We start from the raw sequence: 20,495 nt of genomic DNA, 5'->3' as shown, positions 1-20,495 counted from the left end.
GTTTTTATAGTCACTCATTTAGGAGTGAGCCTTAGGGCATCTCCAGGCCTCTCAGGTAAGGAAAGTAAAGAGTTTGTCTAAGTGATATTCATCTTGAAATTTGTTTGTGATACATTTAACTCAGATAGCAGGGAGGGGAGTGGACTGGAATAAAGAAGGCTGTCAGTATTTGTCATACAAGAAATGCTGAGGGCTTGACCACAGCAGTGAGAACAGGAAAGAAAGAATAAATTCAAGAGTTGTTCTTGGAAGATACATTGATAGGAATATATGTTGGTTTGGTTATAGAGGTAGCAGACAAGAAAAATTAGATTTTTAAATAAGGCAGTTTGCTTTCCTGCTTTTTTTTTTTAATTGTGAAAGCAATACATGGCCATTATAGAAAAATCAGATTAAATAACAAAATACTCATAATCTCTAGCACACTAGAGGTGGGCACTTCCTTTTTTTTTTTTTAATTGTGATTTCAGTGAAAATTTACAGGGCAGATCAATAAATCATATATTTAGTTTCATTACTATGATTGTAATTCCCTCCATGTACCATCAGTTAACAACAGTATTTCTCTCTATTCATTTTAGCTCTTTTTTTTTTTTAAACATTCAGGCATATATAATTTAAACCACCAAAGGGCACATTCTGCAAATTTGCCTCTTGGCCACCAGCTCTCAGTCCCTCTCTGTCATTGAATCTAGAGTCTTCAGCTGTTCCCTCTGTCCGTGTCCCCATCTCTTTCTCCATCTCTGGTGTTGCTGATTCTCTGGATAGGGTCCCACATACCACTTGTGTTCTTCTCCCTTGATGGTCCTAGGGTCCTCTGTTCTGGAATGTAAGATTGACTACTCCCCCGTTTTTGTTAGAAAACTTTTGCTTTACAATTGTAACAGTTGTAATTAATCATGATAACAGTTACTATTGAATCATAAGAATCTTATACCCATATGTTTTCACCCGATCCATCTAGACAAGATGAAAACTAAATGGGAATCTGTCGTCCCCCTGCACACTCTTAAACTAAACTCCCTCTTGAAAATTTGTAAGCTGGTCACTTCATCCCTTTATCGGGAGCTCTGGTAGCGTAGTGGTTACGAATCGGGCTGCAAACCTTAAGGTCAGTGGTTCGAAACTACCAGCCGCTCCGCGGGAGAAAGATGAGGCTGTCTACTCCCATAAAGATTTACACCCTCGGAAACCCTGTACAGGGTCGCTATGGGTCGGAACCGATTCGATGGCACTTAACATCAACAACAACATCTTAGGTAGCCAATGTCTAAGTTGCCATCCCTATCTATCCTGAATACAGAGGGGATAGCATTGATACTTGATGTGAAGACTCCTTCCTTCAGAGATGGACACTTTTAATACCTGGCTTTATGCTTTTTAAAAACATACATATATGAGGGGCTTCAAAAAGTTCATGGAACAATGCAATTAAAATAATTTTCCATGAACTTTTCAAAGCCCCATTACATATATATATTTATGAATGTATATTATATTCATTTTTATGCTAACATGCTATTTATTAACCCTCTTTGTTTTTAACTTAATACATACATAGCTTTCCAAGTTAATAAAGAATTTCTGCAACCACACTTTCTCTAGTACTCCATTATGAATGTACATAATTTCAAATTTGCTTAACTAATTCCCCATTGAGGTGCATTTAGGTTATATTCAACTTTTGCCATCACAAATAATGCTAATGTGAGCAGTCTTATAGTTGAATATTTGTACACATCTTTAATTATCATTTCTTTGAGATAAATTCTCAGAAGTGAAATTATTCAATCAAAAAAGACATGTGTTTTTTAAAACCTCTTGCTAGAAATGTTGCATTGCCCTTCAGAAGGAATATACCAAGTCTCGATGTGGTGCAGCAGGTTAATGCACTGGACTGCAAGTTTTGTTTGTACCACAAGGTTGGTGGTTCAAACTCATCAGGCCCTCCTAGAAAATCCTATACAGAGTTGCTATAAGTCAGAACCGACTCGACAGCACTTAGTAACAACAACAGCATTTCAGCCTGGGTGACTAAATGGGTGGTAATGCCATTAAATTAGCTAAGTTAGAGGAGAACTTGGTTTGGGGAAAAGATACTTAGTTTAGATTGGGATGTCGAAAGTGAATTATTTTCATTAACTGCTTCAATATTTACAATGAAGCAATGAAGCAAATGTGATTGATTATATTAGCAATAGCAAAAATTAATAATACCTGGTATTCACTGTACTCTTACTGTGTGCCAGGTCCTCCCATGGATTATCTCACTTAATTCTCATAACCCTATGAATTAGGTGATAAAGTTACTCCCATTTTATAGAGGCTGACACTGAAATCTAGAGAACTGAAGTAACTTGCCTGAGGTTACATAACTATTAAGTGATAAAACTGGGATTTGATTTAGAACCCAGGTTTTCTCAATAAATAGATCTTAGAAGTACAGTTGTTGTTGTTATTAAATGGTGTCAAGTCGATTCTTGTGGTCCAGGATTTTGTCCCACATCTCCACACCAGGACAGTATATAGTATATTGTTGTTGTTAGGTGCCATCAAGTCGGTACCGCCCCATAGAGACCTTATGCACAGCAGAATGAAACACTGCCCGGTCCTGAGCCAACCTCACTGCTGTTGCCATGCTTGAGTCCATCGATGCTGCCACTTGGCCAGTCCATCTCGTTGGGGGTCTTCCTCTTGACACTCTACCTTACCAAACATGATATCCTTCTCCAGTGACTGTGTCTTTCCTGACAATATGTCCGAAGTATGAGAGACAAAGTTTGGCCATCCTGGCCTCTAAGCAGCACTCTGTCTGTACTTCTTCCAACACAGGTCTATTGGTTCTTTTGGCAGCCCATCACACTTTCAGTATTCTCCTCTAACAGCATAACTCAAAGGCATCAATTCTTCTACGGTCTTCCTAGTCATTTGTTATTCTTGCTGTTAAGTACCTCTGAGGCAGTTCCAACTTACAGCAACCCCTGTATAGGGTTTCCAAGGAGCAGCTGGTGGGTTTAAACTGCCAACCATGAACTTAGCAGCCCGGTACTTATCCTACGACTCCACACCATGACTAATAACTGGTTAATTGTATTTTCAAGAAAATATGCTAAAGAGTTACCTGTAACAAAAGGGTAATAGGCATAGCCATGTGGTCTATACCTGTTTCCCAGCTCACTGCCAACTCAGCTCATTCATTTTTTCATTCTTTTCCTCATTTCTTTAAATATTGCTCATATTCTAAAATCATCTGTGATGACTTCCTTAACCATCTGGTCCATCTCTTATCCTTCTTAACATGGGTGCCACTTGATATCTGCTCATCATTGGCCTTCATTTGTCACATGCTGCCTTGCACTAATAGTTAAGTTTATCACAGTTTCCAAAATACACTATGAGCCATTCCAGACAAATTTTTTCATTAAGCTCATCAGAAGGTTTTGAAATTACCATGCCCATGAACTGGGATTATTCTATCCATTTGATCCCAACCACAGTCCTGTGAGATTAATACAGTTACATGCATTTTGTAGAGGTGGAATTGGATGTTCAAATTCATATTAGTCAGTGAGCTCTGGCAGCATAGTGGTTACGAAACAGGCTACTAATCTCACAGTCAGCAGTTCGAAGCTACCAGCTGTTCTATGAGAGGAAAAATGAGGCTTTCTGCTCCCGTAAAGATTTACCTGTATAGGGTTGCTATGAGTCGGAACCAACTCTGCGGCACGTAACAACAACAATAATGCCTATATAGGATATGGGGAGCTTAGTGACGCCCTACAATAAGCACTGGACTGTGAACTAGTGGGTTCACAGTTCAGGTGTGCCAGCTGCTTCCTGAGAGAAAGATGAAGCTTTCTGCTCCTGAGAAGATTTACAGCATCAGAAACCCTGTACAGGATTGCTATGAGTCAGAACCAACTCAACAGCACATAACGCCATCATATAGGATATAAAATTTTATTGATATACAGCTCCTTGGAAACCCTATATGGGTCAGAACTGATTCAACAGCACGTAACAACAAAAACAGATATGCTTAAGCATGACTTGAAAGAGAGTAATGTTTAGCTGGCAGGAAAGAGGAGAAAGTTCTTTACTGTCAGAGAGAATGCCATAAGGCATGGTGAATAGAATGTGGGGAAGTATGGGACAACAGCTAACAGTCCAGTGGTTTTGTGGATTAGGGTATGAGTGTGATCTGTGAAGGCTTGAATGCAGCCCCAGGGAGTATGAACTTATTTTCTCTATATTAGGAAGCCAATGAAGGTCATATTGAATTAAGTATGGGCGGTTTGAAAGTAAGGAGTCTTGGTGATGCATTGGTTAAGCACTTAGCTGCTAACTATAAAATCTGTGGTTCCAACCCACCAGCCACTCTGTGGGAGAAAGATATGGCAGTCTGCTGCCATAAAGATTTCCATCCTTGGAAACCCTACCCTGTCCCTCTGTGTCTCTATCAGATGCAATCAACTCAGCAGCCCTGGGTAATGGGAAAATGGCAAAAACTAAGGCAATGATTTTCATTCTAGCATCCTTTTTCCAAGGTCACCTCAAAGTTGGTTAAGGGGATTGAAGAGCAATAAAAAAAATTGTTTTATCTGTCTTGAAGTTCTATAGGCTAAATTCACCATCAGCTTGATTTCAGTTTTGAAGGAATCATGTAAGCTTTGTATGAGAAACTTGGTTCTCTCAGTCCTCATTAAAGCTCTAGTTATCATTTCTGTATTTTTCCCCTAAAGAGGAAAAGGAATAATTACTTAAAAGCTTTGTGTTCAAAAATCAAAATAATTGTCCATTGTACAGTACGTAATCAAAAGGATGCTTAGCATAGACAAGTATGAGAACCATAAGATGAGAATCAGGAGCTGTAATTCAAGAAAGAGGTGTCTCAGCTCTGACAAAGGTGGGAAGCCTAGAAGGAGTAGATGATGTCTCTATGACAGTCTCAGAGGCTAAGATTAATGAAAATATTATAATATGAACTTTGGGAATATTGAATTTTCTATTTTTCAATGACACTAGCAATGAAGAATGAAAATAAAATAAAAACTTGAAATTTGAGGGTGGAGTATTTAAATATTAAACGGGAGCCAGATCATGTCACAAAACTGTATGCAAATCAAAAATTACTTTAGGCTGAAGAGGGGGAAAACATGTAAGAAATTCTGTTTCAGAGTCCATATACAAGTATCAGATGTGCAAACCAGATTTTATTTTGTTTCAGTTTTGAAGAAACTATTCTGAAAGCAGGTCTGAAGTTAATAAGAAAAAAAGAAATTTTAAGTGAAGCATCTTTCAAATCTGCATTTAAAAAAATTAAGTTTAGGTTTTGGATAGTCTCTATATCCGTCAAATTAAGCAAGTATTTGTTTTGCTAGCTAGTTTAAGAGGTCACCTAGAGTTTTACACTTTTATTTTTTTTCCCTTCTTTTTCCTTTCTCCATTTTTGAAAATACTGTATAAAATCTCAGATTTCCTTACCTGAAAACTTTTTTTAAGTGGGGACTGTTTTTCTTACCTACATAGCATAGTGGTTACAAATCAGGCTGCTAAAACGCAAGGTTGGCAGTTCGAAACTACCAGCCGATCCGCGGGAGAAAGATGAGGCTTTCTGCTCTTGTAAAGATTTATAGCCTCGGAAACCCTGTACAGGGTGACTACAAGTCAGAACTGACTCCATGGTACTTATCAACAACAACAACTGACCAGATTGTCATCCAGTAATCTTGTTATGAACCAAGCAATCTGTAGCAAAATGAAAACCACCCTATTTAGGTTTTTGTTGTTGTTGTTAAGTGCTGTCAAGTCAGTTCTGACCTATGGCGACCCTGTTTAGAATTTCCGAGGAGCAGCTAGTTGTGGTTCAAACGGATTTTGCAGTCCCCTAAAATCAGTGTATTTGAGAGGGCAGAAAAAGATGTGAGCATAAAAACACAAATAATTTTCCATTGTTTTAATGTGATTAGACTCCAAGCAAAATTTTAAAATAAAAAATAATTTGCTAATAATTCAGAGCATTCCTTCTAAATTCAACAAATTTAAATGAAAGTTTTCCCCCACAGCCTCTAACATGTTTCTTTTTGCTAAAGAACAAACGCCCAGAAACTCTGCTAGAGATGTTTAGCCTCTTAATGACAAAGTAGCAGAAATTTGCTTAAGTGAGAATTTTCAGGATAGCCATTGTATGTACAAAATGGAAACCCTCAGATACTGGGTAAGATTGAGTTCTTTAAACTGTGGGGTCTAGATAGATTTTAAAACAACCACCATTTAGTGGAAAAGTAGTAAAAATTAAAAGGTTATTCTGATTTTTTTTTTCAACAATAAAAGTATCAGAAAGCACACCTTAAAAATAAATATGTTGGGGATGGATATATAGATAGAGATATGTATCTTTATAAACATACATACACACACATATGTTTTATATAATATATATACTTTTTAGATAGGCTTTTTTAAACCATCTTTCAATAAAGTAGATATAATGTACAGGAGTCCTGTATGCATACAGTCCATGCACTTCAAACTCACCAACTGCTCATAGGGTTGCTATGAGTTGGAATCTCTTCGACAGCACTTCACAACATTAATGTATTACTTTCAAAATAGAAAATGGATGTAATGGTATGTCTGTGTTCAAATTAATTTTCCATATTTTCTTTAATAAGACAAATGTTAACTTAGCAGAAAAAGTTACAGTGCCTGTTAAGATTCTTCTAATTTATACAAAGTAGAGGTTATTAAACTAGGGAGAAAGACTAATGCATTTTCTACTAATTCCATAGAGGAGAGCATGTGTCTTTATTAATGTTAATGGTGGGGCCTCTCATTATGTTATGGAATAATCTGCTTTAGCAAAGGTTTTCTGCTAAAGAACTTCATAACATTTAAAGGTTAATATGTTAGGTAAAGAACAATATCTTAAGACAAGCGTTTTTATTACAGGACATGATGAGATGGGTTTTATTTAATTATCTGATGATTTGAATGGGGAAGAAGAAAAAGTGCATCACTTCATGCCCTCAACTTTAATGCCTTTAATCAAATAATGACCTTCTGGAAAATAGTTAATTTTAAGCATTTGGAAAGATCAATACCACTTTGCCACCAAAAAATGGCCTAGATGATGAAATTTGATGTATTTAAAGTATCATTTCACCCTTTTAACCTAGTAAATAATTTAAAATGCTCTCAGTATTCCTTTGCTACTGTTTTGTTTCTCACTGTTCAAAGTGCTGTGAGCCTTCCTTATAAAAAGGTTGGAAGTTGTTGTGTGATACATGCATGCCTTACATGTAGAAGTAGGGGCATACGTCCTTTTAGGTTTTGTATGTGTTTATGTTAATGCCTGCATAGAAATAATATGTTTTAATACTACCTTTGATGTGAAGCATGTATAATGCATAAAATAGAGCCCTCTGGAATTTATAGTGTTGTAAGACATCATTTGTCACTTGGCACCTTTTGTGATAACTTTAAACCTTTATGCAGAAGGTGAAGGTTTCAGGAGCTCTAACAATTAGAACCCATTTCCCCTTGGGTTATAGAACACTGATATGAAATTACCCTTGAGTGCCGACAGCTTTGTAAATAAAAAAGGAAAAAAAAAAAATTGCCCTCTATTAGCATGTTTGTGGGCAGATTAAAAACTGTCTTCATTAGCATAAGTAACACTTACAGATTCTTTTAAAAGTAGAAAATTATTTGCTGAATGATAAATTGCTAGCTTTATAGCTAGTTGTTGTTGAAAATGTACTCATTCAAAATGCCTGGTGTAGTTTAGTCTACAATACTGAATTTTTTTGTGTTAGAAGTACCATTTAATGGATTATGTACCTAATCCTTGTTCCTACTAGTTACTAAAATGTAATTCATGCTTTTCACTAAAATGTTTGTATCAAATACCTTCCTATTTAGATTGATTTCTTTTAATATCATATATTATTATACTATATGCCCCAGAGATTGGAACAAAATACTCCTGCAAATAACACATAAAAGATGAGGGTGAGGGGGAATAACATGCATACTATAAGATGTTTTGCTTTTTAGAATTCAAATTACCATTCTATTTCTTTAAATGTATTTTTCCTTCTTAGTTGCAGCAAGAATTATTTGCCATTTTCTTTCTCTTTTTAGAGCTCTTGGTTTTAAAACGTGTATAATGATAATACATATATGTATATTGCATTAAACAACTTTTTCTCCAAGAATACAGAAGTCTTTTCTTTCCTGGAAAACTAGTTGTGTTAAATGGACCCAGCTTTGTCACAGTGCAGACCCTCTAAGAATTCTCATTTTATGTGCATGAGGCTTGTAGGTACAATAAATTCATTCCTGAAAGGTTACTTTCCTAACTCAATTAAAATCCTTGTGCACCCCTTCTCCATTAAAATGTTAGAAGTGAACTGACGTGAATTAACTGTTCTAAAAAGAGTAGAGTGGAAATCAGAGATTGAGTTTGGTTGGAAATTAGCAGCTGAGAGATGAAGGTGCCAGGATTTTTATTTAAATGTGGTACAACAAGATTCTGTCAGTAAAGCACATCATTAGAATATTGAGTTTAGAACTGCTAAGTTTTCCTTTAAAATGAGCATACAGTCATGTATTTCATGGACCATAATAAATTGCCATTGTATTGTCACTGAGCTTGTTTTCCTTTTTATTTTTTTCAATACTAGTTTGGTAGTCACTCTGTACTTTCTCTCCTTGTTCCCCCACTCTTAGATTTCTTTAATAGATCCCTAACCAAAACCAATCCAAAGAATGTTATTTATTTCATCCAGTGTAGGTTTAGTATCTTTGCACCATTTTCTTGCTTACGGTAGCAAGACATTTACAGATGGCTCTTGGTTACTATAAAGTACATAACAGTATTTCCTTTGTGGCAGATGGATTTAAGACTTTTAGTTCTCAATAAATGTAGGTTTACAATACATAACTTTACAGGATTTGTGTTGTATATAACAGGTTTGAACATATTATCTCAGAATTCATCTGCATGGCATTTTCAGCTTATTCAGGGTCCATGCCAGTTTTTTGGTTTTTTGTTGTGTGTGGTTTTTTTTTTTTTTTTTTTTTTTAAGTATTAGGGGGAGCGCTGTGATTGATAGCAACAGCTCAAGGCGTGATTTTGAATAGAAACAAAAGGTTTAGAACAGAAGGTGTCAAATTAAACTTTGTCAGTTTGAAAAGTAGTAACATCCTGAAAGTTTTACTAATTTATTTACATGTGGCTACTGTTTATATTTTGCCCTCTTTATATGCAGTGTAATGTTGCTTGGCAAATTTACTATGTTTAAAGTTTAGGTTGTTCCTTGTACCATTTTAGTTTTCTGAGAATGGATCAGTCTCATTATTTTAAGATTGGAAGTCCTTGAAGTCCTTGTCTTTTCTACTGTTCTAAAAAGTTGTGATCTAATTTAATTTTGAAAGTAGTTCTGCACTCTTTGCATATGGTTTAATAATATTTCACATTCCAGAGATCTTTCCTAAAAACATAATTCTATTTCACGGTTTTTAACAAAGTGCTGCTTTTTGTTCCACATCTCACTTCTCCCAAGTAAATGTATATCTTTATCATTTAAAAATCATTGCTTTATTTTGGAGATTGTGATTATTGTTAAATATTGCAAGTATTCTGACCTATTCGTTTTTTTCCCCTCAAGTTTGTTTTCTCTAACTAACTATAGCTCTTACAAAAATGGTCTTAAAAAAGGTATTAGGGATTTATCAGACATTTGGTTTCTCTAGTTGCTTTCTGTAAAACATAGATCAGATTACTGTCATCATTAATAGAGTCTCAATTGATAGAATTTTAAATAGTCAAAATATTCCAAGGTATTTAAATAGCACTCGAATAAATTATTCTTATTTTTGCCATTGTAAATTGGGAATGAGCCAATTTATTTCTCTGCCGACAAAGAACTAGAGTGTCAAAATGTCTGTTTTCCATTATTTTTTAAGAGATATGCACATCAAGAAAAGCACACACTCCCCCCCCCCCTTTTTTTTTTTTGGAATACCCTGCTAGAACTAACAGTTCCCAGCTGCACCATTAAATATTTTTCTAAGAAGCATCTGATTTCAGTCTCTTAAAAATCATCGTGTATCTTGAAAGGCTAGCGGAGACATGCTTCAACTTATAATTCATCAAATTATTTTTAGATAAGGAATTAGAAGTATTATTTCAGGGCAGAGGTTAATAGCAAACTACTGGAAATGTTATGTTAGTCATGGGCAATTAATAAAAATAAGGATCTGTCTCAAAAGTATAGAGACACAGAACTGACAATATGAGCAAAATATTTGTTGAATGAGTCAGGGTTCTTTTTCTGAAATATTTGTTAAACCAGCATGAGTGTGATTATTTAGGAATTAGCTATCATTATTAGCCATTTTAAAAGAACTAATGATTTTCGTTTCCAAAGAACATCTGTGATCCACATGGTTTTTTCACATATATCCAAGTGCTAACTGATCTCTTCGTTACTTTTTAAAGTTTCTAAAGGATTTGAAAAGTCATTGGGATTTTCAGTTCTCTCTAAGACACATTCCATATATGAATCGTTAATTTAGCTTTCAGCAATTTTGGTTACAAGCATTTTTTCTAAAAAAATAACAAACTTAGTCAATGTTATCACCTATTGCTATAGAATACTTGGTTGTTGTTAAGTGCCATGGCGTGCATTCCAAGTCATAACAACCCTGTATAGGATTTCCAAGGAGCTGCTGGTGGGATTGAACTGCCAACCTTGCAGTTAGCAGTTCAGTGTTTATCCTACAGCACCTCACCAGGGCCCAGTAGAATACTAGTTAGAGTAAACAAAACAAAGCAAAATCTTTTAATTCTGCTCTTTATGAACCTCCTAAAACATCTCTTGAAAGGTAAATAAAATTGAAGGGATTTGCTGTGTTCAAATCCTGTGAATTGCCCAAGCTAAAGAATAGAGACGAGGGATGGGGGCGAGAAAGCACTTTAACCACAGTTAATATTCAAGCTTACAAGAAGATTTATATGTAAAAGCTGTAGAGCAACAAAACCTAAAGGTAAAGTATAAAGAAATAGCTTACATGTAGGAAAATATAAAATATTTTCATGACTTATTTCAGATAGAAATAGTTACCATTTAGTACTAAATAAACAGTACCAAGATATCATATGCAAGTGGGTCTCAAATACTTCCCCGGATGTTCAGTTCTGTGGCTTACATGCATGGAGCTGAAATATATGTTAGTCACATAATCTGAAAATAAGCATAGATTTGTCATGGTTAAAAGAAGCATGTTCAGTGACCTTGTAATCCTGACTATTTTATTGTTGTTGTCATTTAATAATATTCTTTCAAGTAAATTGTCAAATTACTGCCTCTTCTCTTAGCTTAAATGATACAGGATTAGCCAGTGTATAGCTATTTAAGTAAGGGGCCCTCTTGAGTAGAACATCAAACGTTCCTTAGAAGCATGATCAGAGGTTTAGCATAAGTCACCTTAGCTGGCTTCGAAGAATTTTCTAATGATCCAGTTTGAAAAGAATGGACAGGAAGTCATAGCATTCTCTGATCTCACCCAAAGTTAAATTTGAAAAATCCTTTCTTGACTAATCGTAAAAATCAGATAATAAGAAAACTATACTGTTTGCACTTCCTTCCAACTAATCTACTTGGAATTGTGTCTTAGGTTGAGTTCCCTAAAAAGGAGTGTAAGATTGGAAATCAGGTACCTGTAATTCGGTGTGAAGTCCCTGAAGAGAGGAGCAAGGGAGAATCGGGCAGGGGAAGAGGTCTGGTAATAATACTGTCTCAGGTGAAGTCTAGTTGTGGACTAGGGGAAAGAGAAAGAAGGAGTAGATTATAATGTCCCTTTAAGATAAGGGGCTCGGAACTTTACTGCCAACCCTGTGGTGAGGGAATTAGTGAGGAGGTGGAGTAACCTCCAAAGCATTTCCAGGTGAGATGGCTTCAAAACAGTTTTCCAGAGAGTTATAAGTAGCTCAGCAGCTGAGAGATGGAAGCTGGTGAAGAAAATCAAGTGGAACATCCTCATTTTTCCTTATCTCCGTTTCCTTAATGTCCATCATGGCAGTCAAGGTGAAGAAGATTTAAGGTGGCAATTAGAAAGTGTACTCTGCTGGATTTTTCAGGACCCAAAACTGGGTCTCTGGAGGAGTCAGAGATTCAGGATTTTAATTATTAAAATTGTTGCCTGACATATCCTATGTGCACACTGCAGTAGGCAGTTTCTTGGATAGGTCTTCTAATTCCCATTCTAATCAATATGTCTTACCTTGGACAACATTTTTGTTCACACAGTTGTACTTGTTCTTTCTTCTCTGTTTTTCACATGCATGCACACACACACACACAACACACACACACTCTCAAATATATTTTCCTTTCTAATATATAAATTAAGCTTAGGAAATCCTTCTACAAACATATTTCTAAAATCTGCCCTGTTCTTTTAAAAATAATTTCAGTGTCCTAAAATGGCCACTCGTCAAAAAAGACTAGAAACATATTCAAGTTTGCTTTCATCCTCTGATTCCACGTAATCCAAAGTCTGTGATAAATACTCTACTGGTCTTGGAGTCTGAAAAATAACATCCCTCTTTAAGGTAGAACTCTGAACATTTATTAGAAACAGAGCCTGTCTCCCTGATAGCCCCAAGTGTCTTCTTTTAACAGGTAAAAAAATGTTTAAACAGATTGGAGTGTTTTGAGCTTATGAAAACTATTGGAAAATGCTACCCTTAATAGGCAGGCATGAACTGACCTGTTGTGTATGCCTTTGTCTCTTAGGGATGGTTATGTGAGCTGTTACGCTGGAAGGAAGATCCTTCTCCAGAAAACAGGACCTTGTGGGAGAACCTCTCCATGATCCGAAGGTTCCTTAGTCTTCCTCAGCCAGAACGTGATGCCATATATGAACAGGAGAGCAATGCAGTGTATCATCATGGTGATAGGCCACCCCACATCATCCATGTTCCAGCAGAGCAGATTCAGGTTCGTTTACCTTGGCCAATTCAATATAACACTAAGTAAATAAAGCTTTAAACTTAGAAATGAGTGTTGCTCTTCTTCCCGCCAGTCTAAACAGAGGCTTGTTAGCAAGAGACAATAATCCCCTGTCATTTTTCTCAGGAGGAAATCTAACACACTTTGTCAGTGTGTGTATCCCCACCCACAAAATGGCATGAACCTTTTTTTTTTTGCACTTCTTGTTTAGCAAGGGTGCCTTTGTTAGTATGGAATTGTTTTTGTGTGTGAAAACTTTGTTTTCTTCTTCTTTTTTTTAATCAGAATTAAAACACCATCTATTTTTAAATGAATACTATCCTACCCCTGAGAAAAGGAATGACGGTTTCTGTAGAGGAATTTGGTTAGAATCACACTTTTTATACTTTGGATTCTGTCCAAAAAGAGATGGGGAGGGAAACCTGCTGGGAATCTGTTTCCTAGTGGCTTGGCCTTTTACTTTGTCTCCCCACAGCCTCCCAGAACACAGGTTAGGGGTGAGTCATGTCTGTTTGTCTTTCCTTTAGAGCCCCTCTCCCACCACCCTTGGGAAAGGAGAGTCTAGAGGAGTTTTCTTACCAGGCCTGCCGACCCCTGCACCATGGCTCGGTGCTGCTCCTCAGGTGAGCGGGCACAAGTTACCTATGCCAAGAAGACAGGAAGACAGGGGGTGGCTTCAAAACCTGCTCTGCTCCCTCAGTCAGGGTTTACATACTTGCAGAGGACATAACTAATCATGGCTGTGGCCAAAGACCACTGTGCCAGCAATTTCTACCTTATGCTTAGCTTGTCATGCTCCACTCATCTACCCAGGGAGCTCTCCAATAAATTTAAATTGGAAAGTTCTGGGATCAGGTAATTTGTTGGTGTTCTTATGACCTTACTTGCTTAGGAAGTATATTGTAATTGAATTTGAGCTATATGAGGAGGCTTCAGAAAGTTCATGGAAAATTCCATTATCTTTTCATTATATTTTTTCACGAAGTTTGTTTGAAGCTCCTTGTATAACTTATTTGTGTTAACTCTATGGGAACATTTGTAGTTTTTAATTCTTTAAGGGTAAATGCCATTGCCTTTCAGAATCCTAAAAGTTTAGTGTTTTTTTGTTGTTGTTTTTTTTCATGCATCACCTACATTACTTCTTGATATTGCTGTGCGGGGGGTGGGGAGCAATATATATATATATATATAGCTAAAAACAATAATAGAGTTACAATCCACCAGGAAAAAAAAAATCCTTGAGTGTGTATTAAAGATAAAGCAAATTGAAAAAGAGAATCCCTTAGGATATCGAGCACTAAAATAATCATGAAAGCCTGAAAAACTTACTGTTTAGCAAAAACAAAAAGAGAAAGATATATGTTAAGTAATAAAAATAGCACTTGTTTGAAAATGTAAATTGTTTTTAATAAAATTGCTTCTTAGGGGGATAAAAGGAAGTGCTTAGGCACAGTATAAACGTTCTAATATTTTGCCACTTACTCAGGTTGCTTTGCTTTGCTGATAAGAATTTGGGATTTAGCGTGAACAGTGTGTGCCTGTGTCCCATTTGTTAAGTATAATTGTGTATGGAAATTACAGCACATACACAGAGTCTAGTTATGAAAAAGTATATACACTAAATTCAAATCCTAATCACTTCTGAGTCTACTGTAGACAAAAAGCAATTTGCTAGCCGGCATGCATCAGGGTTGAACCTTTATTTTTCAGTAAGAAAAAAGTTTGCAGCATCAGCCTAGTGCATTCTGGTAAGAAATTGTGTGTGTGTTAGATTGAAACTGTCTGCTAGAAAAGTGACAAACTTGAGACTCTCAAAATTTCTTTGGATTCAATTGAGAAAATGCTGAATAAGAGCAGACACTTATTCCTTCTGTTTGGAATTTAAATGTGACTTTCTATTCTTGTTCCATGTTTTAGCCATCATGAAATGAGGCAAAATACAAACCTCTTTGCCCACAGTCTTACTGCTCACTGTTGTAAAATGTCTTTGAAATCCACCCTGACTTCTCAGTCTTCCCTGTAAATCTTGATTCATTTTTACATCATGGTCTGCTTTGCTGTCTCTTCTGGTGAAGTTTATGGCTCAGATTTTCAGAAAGCTGAGTTTTCACTTCTGTAAATCCAACTTAAGAATCAAGGCTACATACAGCGAGGTTCCACTGAGCTCTCATAATTAGACACGGGAGCCCCCCCCAAAAGTCACATCAATTCATGACTACCTCTCACTGTTGTTAAGTGCTGTTGAGTCGACATAAACCTTTCTGTTTCATATCATTTGAATTGTTTCCCCTAATGCTGTGGACGATTTTGCTGGCCTGCTCTTTCGTTCTGAATCTTTGTCCCTATGAAAGAAGCTATGTGTGGGATTCCTAACATCATGCTTTCTAGTTGTAGATGGCTCCGTGTAGAGCTATGAGAAGGCAGAACTCTGACTGTCTGCTTGTTTCTTTTTAGCAGCAGCAGCAACAACAACAACAACAGCAGCAGCAGCAGCAGCAACAGGTACCACCACCTTCACAGCCCCAGCCCCAGCAGCAGGCTGGCCCTCGGCTCCCACCACGGCAACCCACTGTGGCCTCGCCCGCAGAATCTGAGGAGGAGAACCGGCAGAAGACCCGGCCACGAACAAAAATTTCAGTGGAAGCCCTGGGCATCCTCCAAAGTTTCATACAAGATGTAGGCCTGTATCCAGACGAAGAGGCCATCCAGACTCTGTCTGCTCAGCTTGACCTTCCCAAATACACCATCATAAAGTTCTTTCAGAACCAGCGATATTATCTCAAGCATCATGGGAAACTGAATGACAATTCTGGTTTGGAGGTGGATGTTGCTGAGTATAAAGAAGAGGAGTTACTTAAGGGTTTAGAAGAGAGTGTCCAAGATAAAAATGCTAACACGCTTTTTTCGGTGAAATTAGAAGAAGAGCTGTCAGTGGAAGGGAACACAGACATTAACGCTGACTTGAAAGACTGAAATAAAAGTATTATTTTCATTCAACAGTGCCACTGGTATTTACTAACAAAATGAAAAATCCATCTTGTATTCTCTCCGAAAACCTTTGTTGTTCATTGTTTGGCCAATGAATCTTCAGAAACTTGCACAAACAGGAAAGTTAGGAAAGGATAATACAGACTGCACTAAATGGTTTCCGCTATTTTACAAACTGCTTGGCAGCCCCAGGTGAAGCATCAAGGATTGTTTGGTATTAAAATTTGTGTTCTCGGGAGGCACCAAGGTGCGTGTCCCGTAAGCATGATCCCAGTGATTTTTTTTTTTTTTTAATTCTGGAGCCTTCAAACAAGCATTATAACTCCTGTGACTATGATTTCCTTTCCTTTAATTATTTCTGTAACACTCCACACTGATCTTTGGAAACTCGCCCCTTATTTTAAAAAAAAAAGAAAAAAAAAAAAGAGTTTGTTACTCTATTGTATGTTACAAAAGAACTATAGACTGTGGAATGCAGTTTAAAGATGACATATGCCAACAAATGCCTTGTATTATATGGCACTGCCGTAATTCAAATTTGTTTTTATTTTGGAAATAAAAGTTCACTGTAATTTTTTTTTATTCTCATTGTTACATGATTTAAAAAAAAAAAAATGAAAAGAAAATGTGAAACACAATTTAGTCCTCATTATTTATTTGTAAATCCTGCAGCATCAGGTTGTAATTAATTTTTTGGAAGTTTCCGTTAAATGTAATATTGCTTCTCTTGTTACCATACTGATTTGTTTTTTCTATTTATAAATGTATTTTGATGGGCAGTAAAACAAAGTGTCTTAAAAGTTTTAAATAGAGAAAATGTGCTTTACACAGTTGCCTATAAAAAGTGCTCTATGTTATCCAAGCAATTCATACTATAAGCTTCACTCTTATTGTCGTATGCAATTTTTACTATCATGCAAATAAGCTTAGGTAAATAAAACTAATAGATCACCTTAGAAAATTATGCAATTAATGTGAAAATAATTGATGTTTGCAATGTGTCTTCCTTTGGTTTACAATCAATTTTAAAGCTACATCTGTATAAAATTTCTGTATAAAGGTGTATTTCTTTTTTATGAGTTTATGGCTATGAAAACACCAGCTATTTTGTTACAGCTGGCTGTTTTTATAAGTGTATCACAATTTTCTTTATGCAGAAATGTTCTGATTAGGAGTGGTTATTGACTGTAACTACACAATTAAACTTGTTTGTATGGTATGACATGGTAGGGTTTGTCTGGTTATGTGAAGTAATATAAAGAGTCAAAGGATGGCCTTCCCATTTAAGTGCATGTTAATACTTTCTTGATGCCATTTTTTATTGATTTTTTTAAAGAAAATTTGAAAAGTTATCTTGAAACTAAATTTAAGTCACAATCACACACTCGATTGTTATGTTTTAACAGTGGAGATGCTAACCTGATTTGGGTTAAGCTTTTGCTTAGTAAGCAGATACCAGAGTAGACAAAAGACTCCAACAAAAAACAAATCCTGCCTTTGCACTTAAAAATGGATACATGTGCTTTTATTTTAATACTTCAATTGTGTCAACACTTCCTTAAGCTAATTAAGCTTCAAGGCCATTCATAGGAACATAAGTAGGAAAAAAATGAATCTTCTGTATAAAAACTCTCTAGCAAGCAATGATTTTGATTTTACACGTTATAAATATACTGTAGGCTAATAATTCAGAGCTCATTTGGTTATGTATATTATAACTCTTAAGAACTACATAAAGAGTGTAAGAATAACAGACCTGGAATTTAAACACAATTATTTTTCAAAAAGTAATAGCTAATTTTTGTAATATAGAACGTAGTAAACCCCAAGATGTAAAATGAGGTGTGCCAACTCACAGAAAGGATTAATGCCAGTGTTGCAGATTTTTCTTATTATTATTTCCTGGGGTTTTTATATTTAATTTACTTAATCTTTGCTTTTTAAGGTTTCCTGGATCTTGCTTATATAGGGGTATCTGAGATCATCAGTTATCTTTCCACCTAACAGTTCCCTGGACCCCAGTGATCTCATTGGTAGGCGACTGGGCTGCTTTAATGTTGAACTTTTACTTAAGAAATTGAATTGGAAGGATTCAAAGTTCAGTTTTAAAAAGTAGTATTTGTATTTGCTTTTGAAGCCCTGCTGAGCTACTCTGAAGGCAGGTGGTTTGCTTCAAACTTAAAAATTGTATTGAAAAATAAAAATCTTTTTATTAAATGAGAAAATAAAACACTCTTGCTCACTGGAGTTCAGGAAACTCATCATTTGAGCAAGACGATTTTGAATTAAGAAAATAGAAACTAGATCTGTGTAATATGCCATTAAGTTAAAATTAAGTATCTGACTTCTGTTTTTCTCATATTTATGGGAAAAAGGTTAAAGCATAGAATAGATTATTTTTTTCAGTCTGGCAAACACTTAGGTATGAAATTTGCCCTATTTGTTGGGAAATTTAGTAAAAATAAACATTTGGGAGGAGGAATAAGATCTTACTTTTCCCAGTCACTTCTTATTTCACTTTTAATGAATTGGTGAGTGTGTGTGTTATAAATTAACATAACAATGCTAATGAAATTCTCCCTTAAATCCTTGTTTTTTAAGTAAGTATGTGACTACTAATTTGATACTTTAAACCAAAATTGAAAAAGCACATGTTAATAATATGATGATAATGATGATGGGGTGAGTAAAACTTGCTTCCAGGAAAGATGGCACATTGCAGGGAAGATGGAAAAGACGTATTCTGTGATCTTCCGCCAGGCTCCCCATAACAGTTATCCTTCTTGCCAACCCTCCTCTTATTGCCAGTGACTTCAGTGAAACTCCTTTTAACAAGCTTCATTGTGTTCAAGTATTGCAGATACTTTTAAAAGCTGGGCATGATACAGCGCCTTGTGCTGTTAAGACCTTAGGCAGAGTCAGGTAGTTTACGGGTAATATTCAACCTTGTGCGTCTGAATCTGTCATGGATTCCTTCACTCAGCACTTTGCCACTAATTTGTATTACACTCTGTGGCCATATAATACTTGCACATTATGCAAAAAATAGTGTTGATAGTATCTCCTTGGCACACAATATGCAGAGTTGACACATAACCTTCTTTCAAACCCAGGGTAACTAATGAGTGTGCCCTAGTTGGCGTGGCACTGGGTTACAAAGTCTGTACATATTATGTATAAAATGTGTATTGTTTAACATTTAGTTTTAAGGAGTTAATAAGCATAAAAGGTGTTTTTCCCCCCAACTAGTGATATCTACATCAAATTGTACTTAATCTGAAATACGTAGCTTGAGTAGGAAACATTTTCAAATGGTTCACGATTGAGTAAAAAGTACAAATCCTATACAACCCATTACCAAATTCTGCCTTATTCCCTATTGTTAACATCTGGCTGATATTAAAGCCCTTGATTGTCACAAAGTAATATTCTCAATAAATGAGTTATTCTGAACTGCCTGGTGATAGTTTCAAAAAGAGCAATTAAGATGTGTATACACTGTAATCTAGCTGATAGGAACAGGGCGATTAAAGCAATCCAGGGATTTGCATGAGAGAGTGGCAACCAATAGAGGTCCAAAAAGATTAATCATAGCTAAAATATCAGAAAAATATTGATACTATAACTTACAAAAAAATATTTTTGACTTTCTAAAGAGGAATATTATGGACTCAGTGTTACTTCTGAGGCAATCCTTTTCATGTAAATGCTAAATACTTGCATGTCTTTTGACAGGATAAACAACTCTATTAACATGCACATTTTTGATAAAATATAAAGAAATGTGTTGGAAGGTGTATGTCCAGAATACTTGTTTAACAATGCCAAATGTTAAATAAAAATAGTTTGGAATTAACATGTAAAAGATGAGCGGCATTTTTAAGCCTTTCTTACTATATGTGGATTACATACATATTTTTTCAAGTTTAACTTTATGGAAAGAACACTAAAATTCAGTATCAGGTTGTGTATTAAGTCACTTTCTTCTGTCAGTGCTCTTCAGCTGCTTCTACTGTGACCAAAAGCTCATGATTTGAACCCTGTTCTCTGTGAGATAGTTAATGAAGTGGTTACTGATGGACCCCTGTAGAGCAGTATAGTATAGATGTTAATACTCACATAGAAACGCTAAAGTGACTTAGTTTACACCAAGTTAAATGTTGAACATTATTTCTTTTCCCTTAGTTGAACTGGAAGATATTTTCAATGCTATGATGTATGCTTTTACTCTTAAAGCCAAAAGCCCATTGCCAGTGACTCAGTTGACTCAATTCTCTATAAGACAGAGTAGAAAACTGCCTAGAGAGTTTCCACATCTGTAAATCTTGACAGAAGACTGCCACATCTTTCTCCCACGGAGTGAGTGACTGCTGAGTTCAAACCATCCACCTTAGCAGTCTAGTGCTTTAACCACTGTGCCACTAGGGCTCCTTCATACCCTTACGCTGCCTACTAAAAACAAAACAGAAATGGCATGATTGCGCT

The 20,495-nt window shown here is 35.9% G+C and overlaps 1 protein-coding gene across 4 annotated transcripts in view; it reads left to right on the top strand.

The window, feature by feature from the left end:
• SATB1 (SATB homeobox 1) overlaps positions 1-16,411 on the top strand; it is a 112,970-nt gene extending 96,559 nt beyond the window's left edge. For 2 of the 4 annotated variants that reach the window (XM_006874241.1, XM_006874242.1), the window contains exons 10-11: positions 12,807-13,010; positions 15,480-16,411. In XM_006874241.1, the coding sequence (XP_006874303.1) occupies positions 12,807-13,010; positions 15,480-15,995 (720 nt within the window). In that variant the 3' untranslated portion in view covers positions 15,996-16,411. Of the gene's footprint in view, positions 1-12,806; positions 13,011-13,549; positions 13,646-15,479 lie in introns of all 4 variants that reach the window. The other 2 variants (XM_006874240.1, XM_006874243.1) reach the window with 2 other exon arrangements.
• Positions 16,412-20,495: the final 4,084 nt, after the last annotated feature.

This window comes from Chrysochloris asiatica, unplaced genomic scaffold (assembly GCF_000296735.1).
Source record: "Chrysochloris asiatica unplaced genomic scaffold, ChrAsi1.0 scaffold00267, whole genome shotgun sequence".
Taxonomy (NCBI): domain Eukaryota; kingdom Metazoa; phylum Chordata; class Mammalia; order Afrosoricida; family Chrysochloridae; genus Chrysochloris; species Chrysochloris asiatica.
Note: the sequence above shows the minus strand (reverse complement) of the source record. Positions and strands in the feature narration are given on the sequence as shown.